At 49.0% G+C, this 18,449-nt stretch overlaps 2 protein-coding genes across 2 annotated transcripts in view; both read left to right on the forward strand.

Moving 5' to 3' along the window:
- The window catches only part of LOC147119043 (uncharacterized), a 453,069-nt gene that overhangs the window by 270,210 nt on the left and 164,410 nt on the right, over positions 1 to 18,449 (forward strand). The gene's annotated exons all lie outside the window — the stretch shown is intronic.
- LOC147119047 (uncharacterized) overlaps positions 1 to 18,449 on the forward strand; it is a 230,851-nt gene that overhangs the window by 61,039 nt on the left and 151,363 nt on the right. Inside the window, 1 exon segment of the mRNA XM_085984018.1 lies at positions 13,274 to 13,634. Within this exon segment, the coding sequence (XP_085840144.1) occupies positions 13,274 to 13,634 (361 nt within the window).

The raw sequence follows: 18,449 nt of genomic DNA on the forward strand, positions 1-18,449 counted from the left end.
ATCCACCTTATTACGAATGCTCCTCGCATTAAGACACAAAGCCTTTAGGCTTATTTTTTTAACGCTCTTAGACCTATTAGAATTATTATTTACTGTGGCCATGTTTGATTTAAACCGTTGATTTCTCTGACTGGCACTTTTGCTTTTCTCCTTCCTATCTTTTGCTTTTATCCTTGTTTCCCTTTCCTCTGTCCCCTTGCTCAGGTTCCCAACCCCCTGCCATCTTAGTTTAAACCCTCCCCCAGAGCACTAGCAAACACTCCCCCTAGGACATCGGTTCCAGCCCTGCCCAGGTGCAAACCGTCCGGTTTGAACTGGTCCCACCTCCCCCAGAACCGGTTCCAATGTCCCAGGAACTTGAATCCCTCCCTCTGGCACCATTCCTCTAGCCACGTATTCATCTGAAATATCCTTCTATTTCTACTCTGACTAGCACGTGGCACTGGTAGCAATCCTGAGAGTACTACCTTTGAGGTCCTATTTATTAATTTACCTCCTAACTCCCTATATTCAGCTTTTAGGACCGCATCCCAGTTTTTACCTTTATCGGTGGTACCTATATGCACCACAACAACTGGCTGTTCACCCTCCCCTTCCAAAATATTCTGCAGCCGCTCTGAGACATCCTTGACCCTTGCACCAGGGAGGCAACACGCCATCGGCCGCAGAAACGCCTATCTATTCCCCTTACAATAGCATCCCCTATTACTATAGCTCTACCCCTCTTTTTCCTCCTATCCTGTGCAGCAGAGCCACCCCTGGTGCCAGGAAGTGGGCTGCTGCTGCCTTCCTCTGATAAGCCATCCCCCCCAACAGTACTCAAAGTGGTGTATCTGTTTGAGAGGGGGATGTCCACAGGGGACCCCTGCACTACCTGCCTGCGCCTAGTACTCTGCCTGTTGGTCACCCCTTCCCTTTCTGCCTGTCCACCTCTACCTGCGGTGTGTCCAACTCCCTAAACATGCTATTCATGACGTCCTCAGCATCGTGAACGCTCCAGTATGCATCCAATCACAGCTCCAGCACCGCAATGCGGTCTGTCAGTAGCTGCAGCTGGATACACTTCCTGCGCACGTAGTTGTCAGGGACACAGGAAGTGTCCCTGACTTCCCACATAGCGCAGGAGGAGCATACCATGTGGCCGGGCTGTCCTTCCATGACTTACCCTTTAATTAATTGAAATTAAATTAAATTAAATCAATCCCACCAATTACACTGCAGTTAAATGGTTTACCAACAGTCCCGCTACACCAGAGAGACCTTAGTAACTATAAACCACAGAGAGAAATACTCACCAACCAAACACTTACCTGCTTTCTGGTGACATCGCACTTCGATTACTTTTTACTTCTCTCCCTCCCTCTGAGCTCGGAGACTGCAGATTAGTAAACCTACCTAGTCTCGGAGCCGCTTTTAAACTGCCGCCGCTCAGCCGCCTCGTTCCCTCGCAGATCCGCCCGCCTGCCGCCGCTGCTCTGAGGCCTACCTGGTCTCGGAGCCGCTTTTAAACTGCCGCCGCTCAGCCGCCTCGTTCCCTCGCAGGTCCACCCGCCTACCGCCGCTGGTCTGAGGCCTACCTGGACTCGGAGCCGCTTTTAACCACCGCCGCTCAGCTGCCTCGTCCCTCGCAGGTCTGCCCACCTGCCGCCACTGCTCGAGGGTCCGAGCTCGAGGGCGGCGCTCGAGGGGCCGAATGGCCGACTCCTGTTCCTATCTTCTATGTTTCTTCTTTGTTTAATCTGAAGAACACATGAGGGGGGGGAGGGAGTCCCTTTAAATGTGGAGGAGGTCGGTGTCCCTTTAAATGTGGAGGGGGTGGGTATCCCTTTAAATGTGGAGGGGGTGGGTGTCCCGTTAAATGTGGAGGGGGTGGGTGTCCCTTTAAATGTGGAGGGGGAGGGAGTCCCTTTAAATGTGGAGGGGGTGGGTGTCCCTTTAAATGTGGAGAGGCGGGGCCGCGCATGCTCATTCGGCCCCACCATAACAGGAGGCTGCCAGTGCGCCTGCGCGGGGCCTCCGGGGAAACAGACGGAAGGCCGGGCCCGGGGAAGAGGCGGAATCAGCGGCCGGGGTAAAGTAAAGTGTTGGGGAATCGATTTAAATCGAGGTGAGTGGGGGAGCGGAGAGCGAGATTATAAAGTTAAATACGAGAAAAACCAAACCTGAGAGTCGGGCGGGCGGGACCTCCGCGGAACGGAGCGGATTGAACCGGGCTGAGTGGCGGAGTGAGCCGGAGCAATGTGATTCTGACTGACGGGAGCGCTGACCAATAGGAAGAGGGCTGAGATGGGCGGGCTCAACTGGGCGGCCTGGTCCTCCAACCAATGGCGGTGTGGAAAGGGGGCGAGCCCTTTCACCCCACGGCGCTGAGGCTGGGGCCCGATTGTGACGTCATCAGAGGAAGAGACCATTCAGGGATGGTAGCAAAATACTGCAGATGTTGGAAATCCGAAATAAGGGATGGAGGCCGGCTCGGCCTGTGACTGACGGGAGCTCTGACCAATAGGACGAGGGCTGAGGTGGGAGGACTGAACTGGGTGGCGTGGTCCTCCAACTAATGGCGGCGGGGCTCGGGGGCGGGCCCTGCGTCTCCAGCTCAGGTGGTCTGAGGCCGATTGTGACGCGCTGTCCCCAGGTGAGAGCAGCTCAGTCAGCAGAGAGCTGGGGCTGGAATCTGGGAGGGGCCGCAGGCAGCGGGCCTGGCAAAGGGGCACAAGCTTCACAATACAAGCTTCTTTCAAATGCACAATTGTTTCCTACAGACAGCCTTTGTCACTCCGCAAAAAAAAATTGTTTAACAATTCATCATAACTCCCCTGTTTTAGGAGAGGCGTAGAGTGCAAAAGCAAGGAAGTTATGATGAAACTGTGTAAAAGACGAGTCAGTTGTGGCTCAGTGGATAGCAGAGTCAGAAGGTTGTGGGTTCAAATCCCGCTCCAACGACTTGAGCACATAAAGTGAGGCTGGCATTCCAGTGCGGTGCTGAGGGAGCGCCGCACTGTCGGGGGAGCAGTAATGAGGGAGCGCCGCACTGTCGGAGGGGCGGTACTGAGGGAGTGCTGCACTGTCGGAGGGGGAATGCTGAGGGAGCGCCGCACTGTCGGAGGGGCAGTGCTGAGGGAGCGCCGCACTGTCGGGGGAGCAGTACTGAGGGAGCGCCGCACTGTCGGAGGGGCAGTACTGAAGGAGCGCCGCACTGTCTAGACTGCTAGACTGTTCAAGGTCAAAGCTTACGCAATCTGGTGACAGCTGTGAAAGGTGAAACGTAACAAAGGCAGCTTTTGAACTATTGGAAAAACAAGGCTACATATTGCATTCTGCCCAGCAACAGACTCAGGAAGGTAAGGGTAGAAAACATCCAGACTTAGTGAGAACCATGAGCGACATTCGAGCAAGAAGAACAAGAACATCGTCAACTCACCCAGAACAGGTTCCTGATCACCCTCGGTTCTGAGTGGTGTTCCCCAGAATAAGGTTGTTTGACTTTGTTATGTCATGTCTGACTATCAATTATTTATAAAAATTCTGGAGTCTCACATGATTCCACCATGGCAGGTACAGCACGGGTTAGATACAGAGTAAAGCTCCCTCTACTCTGTCCCATCAAACACTCCCAGGGCAGGTGCAGCATAGGTTAGATACAGAGTATAGCTCCCTCTACACTGTCCCATCAAACACTCCCAGGGCAGGTACAGCATAGGTTAGATACAGAGTAAAGCTCCCTCTACACTGTCCCCATCAAACACTCCCAGGGCAGGTACAGCACAGGTTAGATACAGAGTAAAGCTCCCTCTACACTGTCCCCATCAAACACTCCCAGGGCAGGTCCAGCACTGATGTTAAGATCTGATAGAGTTGATGGATTCATCGGGACCTGAATATCATCGACCTTTGCACATGGAAGGAGAGAGCAGCGATCACAGCGTGGACAAACCGCACACGTGTTCTGTGTGTGGACTCGGTTTCAGCCGATCGCCTGACACGTGCACCGTCACACCGGGGAGAAACCGGGTAAAGGTGGGGACAGTGGGAAGGGATTCAGTTCCCCGTCAGTCAGAAGTTCGTCGGCGCAGTCACACCGTGGACAGTCTGTTAACCTGCTCCGTGTGTGGAAAGGGATTTGTTTATCCATCCCACCTGCTGAGGCACCAGCGAGCTCACTGTGATGAGAGACCGTTTAAATGTTCTGACTGTGGGAAGAGCTTTGAAAGCACCGGGGAGATGAAGGGACACCAGCTTGTTCACATTGATGAGAGACCATTTAAATTTTCTGACTGTGGGAAGAGCTTTAAAAGCTTGAAGAGCCTGAAGAGACACCAGCGAGTTCACACAGTTCATAGAATCTTACAGCACAGAAGGTGCTTGGGCCCATCGTGACTGTGCCGGCCCTTTAAAAGAGTTGTTGAATTTAGTCCCACTCCCCTGCTTTATCCCCATAACCCTGCAAACTAGTCCTCTTCAAGGACATGTCCAATTGCCTTTGAAAGTTCCTATGTTACCACATAGAAGGCTGGATATCAAAATTGAGGCTCATGGAATAGGTGGGTCAGTGGCAGCTTGGATTAGGAATTGGCTTAAGGACAGAAAACAGCAAGTTGTGGTCAATGGCTGTTTTTCAAACTGGAGGATGGTAGACAGTGGTGTTCACCAAGGGTCAGTGCTGGGGCCACTGCCTTTTTTAATATATATAAATGACCTGGATATTGGAATACAGAGTAGAATTTCTAAATTTGCTGATGACACCAAACTTGGGGGTGTGGCAAACAGTGATGATACCAATCGACTGCAACAGGACATAGAAAGGCTAGCAGACTGGGCAGACAAGTGGCAGATGGAATTTAATACAGAGAAGTGTGAGGTGATGCATTTTGGCAGAAGGAACAGGGAGAGGCAATATACACTTAATGGCACAGTTTTAAAGAGTTTGCAGGGACAGAGGGACCTGGGAGTTAATGTGCATAGGTCCCTGAAGGTGGCAGGACATATTGAGAGTGGTTAGCAAAGCATATGGTATCTTGGGCTTCATAAATAGAGGTATTGAGTACAAAACTAGAGAAGTTATGCTGAACCTTTATAAAGTGCTGGTTAGGCCACAACTGGAGTTTTGCATCCAGTTCTGGCCACCACACTTTAGGAAGGATGTGAAGGCCCTTGAGAGGGTGCAGAGGAGATTTACCAGAATGGTTCTGGGGATGGGGGATCTTAGCTACAAGGGCAGGGTGGAGAAGCTGGGGTTGTTCTCCTTGGAGCAGAGGATGTTGAGGGGTGATTTGATAGAGGTGTACAAGATTATAACGGGTTTGGATAGGCTAGACGGGGAAAGGCTGTTCCCACGAGTTGATGGTACAAGGAACTAGGGGACACAGATTTAAGGTTTTGGGCAAGAGATACAGGGGGGATGTGAGGAAAAACTTTTTTACGCAGCGAGTGGTGATGACCTGGAATTCGCTGCCGACGGAAGTGGTGGAAGCGGAGACACGCAATGTTTTCAAGGGGAGACTAGATAGGCACTTGAGGGAAATAAACTTGCAGGGCTACGGGGATAGAGCGGGGGAATGGGACTGACTGGATTGCTATACAGAGAGCCGGCACAGACTCGATGGGCCGAATGGCCTCCTTTTTTTGCCGTTATGATTCTGTGACCTCTACCACCTAGAAGGATAAGGGCAGCAGGCGCATGGGAACACCACCACCTCCAAGTTCCCCTCCATGTTACACACCATCCTGACTTGGAAGTATATCGGCCGATCCTTCATCGTCGCTGGGTCAAAGTCCTGGAACTCCCTCCCGAACAGCACTGTGGGAGTACCTTCACCACACGGACTGCAGCGGTTCAAGAAGGCGGCTCACCACCACTTTCTCAAGGGCAATTAGGGATGGGCAATAAATGCTGGCATTACCAGCGACACCCAGGTCCCATGAACAAATTTTTAAAAACTGCCTCCCTGATTTTGTCCGTATATTTTCCTTTCCTGCTCCTTCTCTTCTTGCCTTTCCTAACCACATCTATCCCTAATTGGCTGCTACATTACATTCCTACATGACCACACTTCAGAAGTCCTGCAATTGCTGCACAGCACTTGGAGATGTCCTGAAATTGTGAAAGGTGCGATAGTCAAGATCTTTCTTTCTTCTTACTTACCTTCTCCTCTCCTGTCTCATTTTTGAAATTTCAATGTTTCTTATCATCACTCACTTTCTCCTCAAATTCTTTTCTTCTCATCTCCTTCGTTTGTCTCTTTCTTACTTTGATCTTTAGTTTTTCTTTCCTTGTCTCTCATTTATTTCTAATGTCCTGTTTCGCTTCCCTTATTACTCTCCCTATTACCTCAATGCTAATCAATCGGGGGAAACTCTCCACTGGCTGGAGTCAGACCGAGCATAAAGGAAGATGGTTGTGGTGGTTGGAGGTCAATCATCACAGCCCCAGGATATCGCTGCAGGAGTTCCTCAGGGCAGTGTCCTCGGCCCAACCATCTTCCACTACTTCATCAGTGACCTTCCCTCCATCATAAGGTCAGAAGTAGGGATGTTTGCTGATGACTGCACAGTGTTCAGTGCCATTCACAACTCCTCAGATAATGAAGCCGTCCATGCCCGCATGCAACAAGACCTGGACGACATTCAGGCTTGGGCTGATAAGTGGCAGGTAACATTCGCACCACACAAGTGCCAGGCAATGACTATCTCCAACAAGCGAGCATCTAACCACTTCCCCTTGACATTCAACGGCATCACCATTACCGAATCCCCCACCATCAACATCCTGGGGGTTACCATTGACCAGAAACTTAACTGGATCAGACACATAAATACTGTGGCAACAAGAGCAGGTCAGAGGCTGGGAATTCTGCGGCGAGTGTCTCACCTCCTGACTCCCCAAAGACTTTCCACCATCTACAAGGCACAAGCCAGGAGTGTGATGGAATACTCTTCACTGGTCTGGATGAGTGCAGCTCCAACAGCACTCAAGAAGCTCGACACCATCCAGGACAAAGCAGCCCGCTTGATTGGCACCCCATCCGCCACCTTAAACATTCACTCCCTCCACCACCGGCATACCGTGGCTGCAGTGTGTACCATCTACAAGATGCACTGCAGCAACTCGCCAAAGCTTCTTCAGCAGCACCTCCCAAACCCGCGACCTCTTCCACCTAGAAGGACAAGGGCAGCAGGCACATGGGAACACCTGATAGAATACATAGATCCCTGAAGGCAGCAGGACAGGTAGATAAGGTGGTTAAAAAGGCATATGGGATACTTGCCTTCATTAGCTGAGGCATAGAATATAAGAGCAGGGTGGTTATGATGGAGCTGTACAAAATGCTAGTTAGGCCACAGCTGGAATACTGTGTGCTGTTCTGGTTGCCACACTATAGGAGGGATGTGATTACATTTGAGAGTGTGTAGAGGAGATTCACCGGGATGTCACCTGGGCTGGAGCACTTCAGCTATGAAGCGAGCAGAGAAGGCTGAGGGGGGACCTGATTGAGGTGTACAAAATTATGAGGGGCATAGATAGGGTAGATAGAAAGGAACTTTTCCCCTTAGTAGAGGGGTCAATAACCAGGGGGCATAGTTCCAAGGTAGGGGCAGAAGGTTTAGAGGGGATTTGAGGGAAAACTTTTTTACCCAAAGGGTGGTTGGAATCTGGAACTCACTGCCTGAAAGGGTGGTAGAGGCAGGAACCCTCACAACATTCAAGAAGCATTTAGATGAGCCCTTGAACCGCCATAGCATACAAGGCTACGGACCAAGTGCTGGAAAATGGGATTAGAATAGACAGGGCTTGATGGCCGGTGCAGACACGATGGGCCGAAGGGCCTCTTTCTGTGCTGTATAACACTATGACTATGACCACCAACTCCAAGTCAAACACCATTCTGCCTTGGAAGTATATTGCCATTCCTTCATCGGCGCTGGGTCAAAGTCCTGGAACTCCCTCCCTGACAGCACTGTGGGAGTACCTTCACCACACGGACAGCAGCGGTTCAAGAAGGCGGCTCACCACCACCTTCTCAAGGGCAATTAGGGATGGGCAATAAATGCTGGCCTTGCCAGCGACGCCCACATCCCATGAATGAATAAAAAAAATCTTCATCCCATAACACGCGTACAAGGGCTCAGTAATGTTTAATTCATCAGAAAAAGACAAAGTACAACAACATACTGGTCAGCTTAACAGAATCTCATCATATTTATGAGGCCACAAACTTAAAATAGTCACTAATAAATCCAGTAATTAATTCAGGAGAAATGTCTTTACCCAGAGAATGGTGAGAATGGGGAACTCGCTACCACAGGGAGTAGTTGAGGTGAACAGCACAGATGCATTTATGAGGAAGCCACACAAGGGAGAAAGGAATGGGAGGAGATGTTGATCGGGTTAATTGAAGTAGGGTGGGTGTGGAGCATAAACACCGGCATGGACCAGTTGGGCCGAATGGCCTGTTTCTGTGATGTACATTCTATGTAACACCATCAACAGTCAATCGAAGAGAATCATCAGCACAACAGTTTGAAAGATTAAACAGCAGTACAGGAATTTATAAAACATTCATCCATTCCATGTTCATGTCACCCCAGCTGTCTACAGGGCCCTGTGCTACAGAACAGTGTGAACTCGCTGGTGTGTCAGTAGGTGTGCTGACCGAGTGAATCCCTTCCCACACACAGAGCAGGTGAACGGTTTCTCCCTGGTGTGAACCAATTGGTGTTCCTTCAGATGCCCGGAGCTTTTAAAGCTCTTACCACAGTCAGAGTATTTAAATGGTCTCTCATCAGTGTGAACTCGCTGGTGTATCTTCAGCTCCCCAGAGCTTTTAAAGCTCTTACCACAGTCAGAGCATTTAAATGGTCTCTCATCAGTGTGAACTCACTGGTGTGTCAGTAGGTGGGATGACAGAGTGAATCCCTTCCCAACCACAGAGCAGGTGAACGGCCTCTTTCCTGCTGTTTCCACCTGGAGTCCCTTCAGCTCCTGGGACATTTGAAAGATTTTTCCACAGTCGGAATGTTTCACCGACCTCTCCCCAGTGTGAACTCGCTTGTGTGCCAGCAGATTTGAGGACTGAGTGAATCCCTTCCCACACACAGAGCAGGTGAATGGCCTCTTTCCTGCTCTCTTCTGCTGGTGTCCCTTCAGCTCCTGGGACATTTGAAAGCTTTTCCCACAGTTGGAATGTTTCACCAGCCTCTCCCCAGTGTGAACTCGCTGGTGTGCCAGCAGATTCGAGGACTGAGTGAATCTCTTCCCACACACGGAGCAGGTGATCAGAATCTCTCCTGCTCTCTCCAGCTGGTGTCTCTTCAGATCCTGGGACCTTTTAAAGCTCTTCCCACAGTCAGAACATTTAATGTGAACAAGCTAGTGTCTCAGGAGGGTGGCAGAATGAGAGAACCGCTTCAAAAACACGGAGCAGGTCAACGGTCTCTCGTCGGCATGGACAAGCTGGTGTCTCAGCAGCACGGAGGGTGCAATTAATCCCTTCCCACACACGGAGCGGGTTAAAGGTCTCTCTCTAGTGTGTATCATCGGAGCGGATGACTGAGTGAATCCCTTCTGGAACACGGGGCCGGTGAATGGGCTCTCCCCAGTGTGTAGCCACTGGTGTCGCTTCAGGTACTTGTAGATTTTGAAGCTCTTCCCACACTCAGAACATTTAAAAGGTCTTTCATTAGTGTGAACTCTCTGGTGTGCCAGCAGATCGGAGGACTGACTAAATCAGATCCTGATGAATCGAGCGACTCTGTCTGTTCTTGATGTGATGTTCGGTCTGAGCTTCCTGTCTGTAAATGCTCCACTTCTAAAACCCTGTAAAAGGAGTGTAGAAAGGGGTAAGAGGGAGAATGTTGCCTCATGTCCCCCTTTCCCAGCCCAGGGACAGTGAAGCTGATTTTCAGGCCCCAGCTGCTGCACAGGTTACATACGAACATACGAATTAGGAGCAGGAGTAGGCCACTCGGCCCCTCGAGCCTGCTCCACCTTTCAATAAGATCATGGCTGATCTGATTACTCCACATTCCCACCTACCCCCGATAACCTTTCACCCCCTTGCTTATGAAGAATCTTATCCACCTCTGCCTTAAAAATATTCAAAGACTCTGCTTCCACCGCCCTCTGAGGAAGAGAGTTTGAAAGACTCACGACCGTCTGTGAGGAAAAATTTCTCCTCATCTCTGTCTTAAATGGGCGACCCTTTATTTTTAAACAGTGAACCCTAGTTCTAGATTCTCCCACAAGAGGAAACATCATCTCCACATCCACCCTGTCCAGACCCCTCAGGATCTTATATGTTTCAATCAAGTCACCTCTTACTCTTCTAAACTCCAGCGGATACAAGCCTAGCCTGTCCAATCTTACCTCATAAGACAACCCGCCCATTCCAGGTATTAGTCTAATAAACCTCCTCTGAACTGCTTCCAGCGCATTTGCATCCTTCCTTAAATAAGGAGACCAATACTGTACACAGTACTCCAGATGTGGTCTCACCAATGCCCTGTATAACTGAAGCATAACCTCCCTACTTTTGTATTCAGTTTCCCTCGCAATAAATAACATTCTATTAGCTTTCCTGATTACTTGTTGTATCTGAATACTAACCTTTTGCGATTCATGCACTAGGACACCCAGATCCCTCTGCATCTCAGAGCTCTGCAATCTCTCACCATTTAGATAATATGCTTCTTCTTTATTCTTCCTGCCAAAATGGACAACTTCACATTTTCCCACATTATACTCCATTTGCCAGATCTTTGCCCACTCACTTAACCTATCTATATCCCTTTGTAGCCTCCTTATGTCCTCTTCTCAATTTACTTTCTTACCTATCTTTGTGTCATCAGCAAATTTAGCAACCATGACTTTGGTCCCTTCATCCAAGTCATTTATATAAATTGTAAAAAGTTGAGGTCCCAGCACTGATCCCTGTGGCACACCACTCGTTACATCTTGCCAATCAGAAAATGACCCATTTATGCCTACTCTCTGTTTCCTGTTAGCTAGCCAATCTTCTATCCATGCCAACATGTTACTCCCTACACCATGAGCTTTTATTTTCTGCAATAACCTTTGATGTGGCACTTTATCAAATGCCTTCTGGAAATCTAAGTACAGTACATCCACCGGTTCCCCTTTATCCACAGCACATGTTACTTCCTCAAAGATCTCCAATAAATTGGTTAAACATGATTTCCCTTTCACAAAACCATGTTGACTCTGCCTGATTACCTTGAACTTTTCCAAGTGCCCTGCTATAACGTCTTTAATAATAGCTTCTAACATCTTCCCGATGACAGATGTTAAGCTAACTGGCCTGTAGTTTCCTGCTTTCTGTCTCCCTCCCTTTTTGAATAAAAGAGTTACATTCGCTATTTTCCAATCTAATGGAACCTTCCCTGAAGCGCGGGAATTTTGGAAAATTAAAACCAACGCATCAACTATCTCACGAGCCACTTCTTTTAAATCCTTAGTATGAAATCCATCAGGCCCCGGGGACTTGTCAGCCCACAGCTCCAACAATTTGCTCAGTACTACTTCCCTACCAAAATGAATCACTTCACACTTCTCTACATTAAATTTAATCTACCACATTTCTGCCCATTTCACCAGTCTGGCTACATCCTCCTGAAGTCTGTTGTTATCCTCATTGTTTGCTACATTTCCGAGTTTCGTGTCATCTGTAAATTTTGAAATTTTGCCCTGGATCCCCAATTCCAGGTCATTGATATATATCAAAAAAAGCTGTGGTCTGAATCAATGTTCACGTTAAGTTGCACGGCCACGCAGCGGTCTGGAGGTTCTGCGCAGCTGGCTCACCGCCCTATAAATGGAATAAACGCGCATGCGCGGAAATTTGAATGGGCCGTGCAGCCCGTTAAAGGGGCCGCAAACCTCAAAAAAAAAAAAGGAGGGAACATTGACCCTAATACCGACCCCTGGGGAACATCACTGTTTACCTCCCTCCAGTCTGAAAAGCAACCGTTCACCACTACTCTCTGCTTTCTGTCACTTGGCAGAAAATTGGGAGGGGGCGAGAGTAAACAGCACCTGATTTCTCGGCAAGCACTCACAGGAGCAGGGGAATAGCCCTACTTTAAATGTCAGTCTCTTACATATACATTATATAAAAAGGGAGATACTGTCCCTTTAAAATCAGTCATCCACAGGGACGCGGTCCCTTTAATGAAAATCACATAGAAAAAGAGAGTGCCTGTCCCTTTAAGAGAACCCCCACCACTCCTATATTCTCTTAAAGTGCTTGAAATTAATAATAAAAAATGCAGAAGATTAATATTTTAAAAATTGACTCGGAGAGAAAAAATATTTTTACTCACATTTGCTCCACAGGGTTTCTTGTTTCTGTTTCATCAATTTAAAAACAAACTGCTTTTTTTAAAACAAGTAGCTTCTGCAAAATAAAATCAGTTTGAGCTGTAAAATGTGAAAGGAACATTAAAAATAAACTTTCCCAGGCTCAGAGATTCTGACCAGGCCCTTTTATGAAATGGCGGCGGGCCGATCCGTCCAATGAGCCGGTTCCAGGTCCCGCCTCCTCCTTCGCTGCGATTGGTTGGAGGACCAAAGCCCCTCGGTCGGTCCTCCAGGCTCAGCCTCCCCTCGCTCATTGGTGGAGAGCTCAGTGGCAGTCAGAGCACGCCGGCGACGTCGTGACGTTGCAGGATGGGCGGTTGGAGCAGGCAGGAAATTAAGTTAATTTAAATTAAATCTCCCGTCAGCCTCCTCTGCCCCAATCAGCGCAGGGGCTTGTGGGGATTGCAGCCGCCATTACTGCTGATCCTTTCAACCAACCTGTGCAGCAGCTGGGGCCTGAAAATCAGCTTCACTGCCCCCTGGGCTGGGAAAGGGGGACATGAGATGACATTCTCCCTCTTACCCCTTTCTCAACTCCTTTCACAGGGTTTTAGAAGTGGAGCATTTACAGACTGGAAGCTCAGACCAAACATCACGTCAAGATCTGACACAGTCGCTCGATTCATCAGGACCTGAATATCATCGGCCTTTGTACATGGAAGGAGAGAGCAGCGATCGCAGCGCAGACAAACCGCACACGTGTTCCCTGTGTGGACTCGGATTCAGCCGATTGCCTGACCTGGTGAGACACATGCACCGTCACACCGGGGAGAAACCGGGTAAAGGTGGGGACGGCAGGAAGGGATTCAGTTCCCCGTCTACATCAGAAGTTCATCCGCACCGTCACCCTGGGGTCAGTCCATTCACCTGCTCCGTGTGTGGGAAGGGATTCACTTGCACATCCCACCTGCTGAGACACCAGCTTGTCCACACTGATGACAGACCATTTCAATGTTCCGACTGTGGGAAGAGGTTTACAAGCTCCACGAATCTGATAACACACCAGCGGTCTCACACTGGAGAGAGACCGTTCACCTGCTCTGTGTGTGGGAAAAGTTTCACTCAGTCATCCAACCTGCAGAGACACCACAAAGTTCACACTGATGAGAGACCGTTGAAATGTTCCGACTGTGGGAAGAGCTTTAAAAGCCCCGGAGCTCTGACCAGACACCAGCGAGTTCACACTGGGGAGAGGCCATTTCCCTGCTCTGTGTGTGGAAAGGGATTCACTAATTCATCTAACTTGCTGATACACCAGCTTGTTCACACTGATGAGAGAGCCTTTAAATGTTCTGTCTGTCAGAAGTGCTTTAAATGCACCAGGGACCTGAAGCAACACCAGCTTGTTCACAATGATGAGAGAGCGTTTAAATGTCCTGTCTGTCAGAAGTGCTTTAAATGCACCAGGAACCTGAAACAACACCAGCTTGTTCACACCGATGAGAGAGCGTTTACATGTTCTGACTGTGGGAAGAGCTTTAAATACTCCAATCACCTGCTGAGACACCAGCTTGTCCACACTGATGAGAGACCCTTTAAATGTTCTGACTGTGGGGAGAGCTTTAAAAGATCCGGGGCTCTGACCACACACCAGCGAGTTCACACTGATGAGAGACCCTTTCAATGTTCTGACTGTGGGAAGAGCTTTAAAAGCTCTGGGGAACTGAAGCAACACCAGCTTGTTCACACTGATGAGAGACCGTTTACATGTTCTGACTGTGGGAAGAGCTTTAAATACTCCAATCACCTGCTGAGACACCAGCGAGTTCACACTGTTCTGTAGCACAGGGCCCTGTAGACAGCTGGGGTGACATGAACGTGGAATGGATCAATGTTTTATAAATTCCTGTACTATTGTTTAATTTTTCAAACTGTTGTGCTGATAATTCCTTTGATTTGACTGTCCATGTTATTTTTTTCCCTTATCACAGGCAATTGCCTATTAAAAGTCAACTATGTGCCCCCTTTTTAAAGGGGCACAACCAATAAAACCTGTAACATAACAAAAAAAAGTTTAAAGGAAACTTAAATTAAATTTAAATTCTATTTTTGGTGGTGATGATGCACGCCAGTCCCTCTGGTACCCACCGGTCGTGGAAGGCCTCGAGCGCGCCGGTGGACTGTTCATGGTATCACATAGAATAGGTCGACAAGTAAAGTCACAATGTCTCGGTGTGAATCTAATAATAACCCCACGGACCGTACAGGTGTGATACCCAGACGGGCTTGTGGTTATGGTCTGGTCACAGATGGACTAAATCCCCTTTACTCACCTCTACAGCAGGTGATGGAGATTCACAATCTGCACAGGGTGGGGGAGGAACCTCGGAACAGGACGAGGCCATTCAGCCCCTCGAGCCTATTCCACCATTCAATCAGATTACGGCTAATCCGTGTCTCACTCCATCTACCCGCCTTGGTTCTGTAAGCCTCACCACCCATAACCAACAAATTCTATCATTCTCCATTTTGATATTTTCACTTGACCCCCAGCCTCAACAGCTTTTTGTGGGAGTGTGATCCAGATTTCCACTACCCTGTGTGTGAAGAAGTGCTTCTTGACATCACCCCTGAACGGTCGAGCTCTAATTTTAAGGTTCTGCCCCCTTGTTCTGGACTCCCCACAGCTCCACCAGAGGAAATAGTTTCTCTCTCTACCCTATCAGATCCGTTAGTCATCTTAAACACCACAATTAGATCACCCCTTAATCTCCTATACTCGAGGGAATACCAGCCCAGTCTGTGCAACCTGTCCTCATAATTTAACCCTTTCAGCTCCGGTATCATTCTGGTGAATCTGGGCTGCGTCCCTCCAAGGCCAGTATATCCTTCCTGAGGAGCGGTGCCCAGAACGAAACAGGAGGGCAGACTGACTGCGGCCTGCTCGACTGTTCAAGGTCAAAGCTTACACAATCTGCTGACAGTTGTGAAAGGTGAGACGTAAAAAAGGAAGAGATAAGGCGGCTGTTGAACTATTGGAAAAACAAGGCTACATAATGTATTCTGCCCAGCAACAGACTCAGGAAGCTAAGGGCATAAAACATCCAGACTTAGTGAGAACCATGAGCGACATTCGAGCAAGAAGAACAAGAACATCGTCAACTCACCCAGAACAGGGTTCTGATCACCCTCGGTTCTGAGTGGTGTTCCCCAGAATAAGGTTGTTTGACTTCGTTATGTCATGTCTGAATATCAATTATTTATAACAATTATAGAGTCTTGCGTGATGCTCCAATGGCAGGTACAGCATGGGTTAGATACGAAATAAAACTCCCTCTACACTGTCCCATCACACACTCCAAGGGCAGGTACAGCACGGGTTAGATACAGGGTAAAGCTCCCTCTACACTGTCACATCAAACACTCCCAGGGCAGGTACAGCATAGGTTAGATACAGAGTAAAGCTCCCTCTACACTGTCCCATCAAAGACTCCCAGGGCAGGTACAGCATGGGTTAGATACAGAGTAAAGCTCCCTCCATACTGTCACATCAAACACTCCCAGGGCAGGTACAGCACGGGTCAGATACAGAATTAAGCTCCCTCTACACTGTCCCATCAAACACTCCCAGGGCAGGTACAGCACGGGTTAGATACAGAGTAAAGTTCCCTCAACACTGTCCCATCAAACACTACCAGGGCAGGTACAGCACAGGTTAGATACAGAGTAAAGCTCCCTCTAAACTTTCCGTCAAACACTCCCAGGGCAGGTACAGCATAGGTTAGATACAGAGGAAAGCTCCCTCTACACTGTCCCATCAAACACTCGCAGGGCATTAACAGCACAGGTTAGATACAGAGTAAAGCTCCCTCTACACTGTCCCATCAAACACTCCCAGGGCAGGGACAGCACGGGTTAGATACAGAGTAAAGCTCCATCAACACTGTCCCATCAAACACTCCCAGGGCAGGTACAGCATAGGTTAGATACAGAGTAAAGCTCCCTCTACACTGTCCCATCAAACATTCCCAGGACAGGTACAGCACGGGTTGAATACAGAGTAAAGCTCCCTCTACACTGTCCCATCAAACACTCCCAGGGCAGGTACAGCACGGGTTAGATACAGAGTAAAGCTCCCTCTACACTGTCCCATCAAACATTCCCAGGGCAGGTACAGCACGGGTTAGATACAGAGTAAATCTCCCTCTACACTGTCCCATCAAACACTCCCAGGGCAGGTACAGCACGGGTTAGATACAGAGTAAAGCTCCCTCTACACTGTCCCATCAATCACTCCCAGGGCAGGTACAGCACAGGTTAGATACAGAGTAAAGCTTCCTCTACACTGTCCCATCAAACACTCCCAGGGCAGGTACAGCACGCGTTAGATGCACAGTAAAGCTTCCTCTACACTGTCCCAGGAAAGAGTCCCAGGGCAGGTACAGCATGGGTTAGATACAGAGTAAAACTCCCTCTACACTGTCCCATCAAAGATTCCCAGGGCAGATACAGCACAGGTTAGATACAGAGTAAAGCTCCCTCGACACCATCCCATCAAACACTCCCAGGGCAGGTACAGCACGGGGTAGATACAGAGTAAAGCTCCCTCTACACTGTCCCATCAAACACTCCCAGGGCAGGTAAAGCACGGGTTAGATACAGAGTAAAGCTCCCTCTACGCTGTCCCATCAAACACTCCCAGAGCAGGTACAGCACGGGATAGATACAGTGTAAAGCTCCCTCTACACTGTCCCATCAAACATTCCCAGGACAGGTACAGCACGGGTTAGATACAGAGTAAAGCTCACTCTACACTGTCCCATCAAACACTCCCAGGGCAGGTACAGCACAGGTTAGATACAGAGTAAAGCTCCATCTACACTGTCCCATCAAACACTCCCAGGGCACGTACAGCACGGGTTAGATACAGAGTAAAGCTCCCTCTACACTGTCCCATCAAACACTCCCAGGGCACGTACAGCAGGGGTTAGATACAGAGTAAAGCTCCCTCTACACTATCCCATCAAACACTCCCAGGGCAGGTACAGCACGGGTTAGATACAGAGTAAATCTCCCTCTACACTGTCCCATCAAACACTCCCAGGGCAGGTACAGCACGGGTTAGATACAGAGTAAAGCTCCCTCTACACTGTCCCATCAAACACTCCCAGGGCAGGTACAGCACAGTATAGATACAGAGTAAAGCTCCCTCTACACTGTCCCATCAAACATTCCCAGAACAGGTACAGCACGGTTTGATACAGAGTAAAGCTCCCTCTAAACTGTCCCTTGAAACCATCCCAGGGCAGGTAAAGCACAGGATAGATACATAGTAAACCTCCCTCTACACAGTCCCATCAAACACTCCCAGGGCAGGTACAGCACGGGTTAGATACAGAGTAAAGCTCCCTCTACACTGTCCCATCAAACACTCCCAGGGCAGGTACAGCACGGGTTAGATACGGAGTAAAGCTCCCTCTACACTGTCCCATCAAACACTCCCAGGGCAGGTACAGCACGGGTTAGATACAGAGTAAAGCTCCCTCTACACTGTCCCATCAAACATTCCCAGGGCAGGTACAGCACGGGTTAAATACAGAGTAAAGCTCCCTCTACACTTCCCCATCAAACACTCCCAGGGCAGGTACAGCATGGGTTAGATACAGAGTAAAGCTCCCTCTACACTGTCCCATCAAATATTCCCAGGACAGGTACAGCACGGGTTAGATACAGAGTAAAGCTCCCTCTACACTGTCACATCAAACATTCCCAGGGCAGGTACAGCAAGGGTTAAATACAGAGTAAAGCTCCCTCTTAACTGTCCCATCAAAAATTCCCAGGACAGGTACAACACGGGTTGAATACAGAGTAAAGCTCCCTCTACACTGTCCCATCAATCACTCCCAGGGCAGGTACAGCACAGGTTAGATACAGAGTAAAGCTCCCTCTACACTGTCCCATCAAACACTCCCAGGGCAGGTACAGCACGCGTTAGATACAGAGTAAAGCTCCCTCTACACTGTCCCATCAAAGAGTCCCAGGGCAGGTACAGCACGGGTTAGATACAGAGTAAAACTCCCTCTACACTGTCCCATCAAAGACTCCCAGGGCAGATACAGCACGGGTTAGATACAGA

Source organism: Somniosus microcephalus, chromosome 4 (genome assembly GCF_052327205.1).
Source record: "Somniosus microcephalus isolate GS21.2 chromosome 4, FLI_Smic_1.0, whole genome shotgun sequence".
NCBI classification, from domain to species: Eukaryota; Metazoa; Chordata; class Chondrichthyes; order Squaliformes; family Somniosidae; genus Somniosus; species Somniosus microcephalus.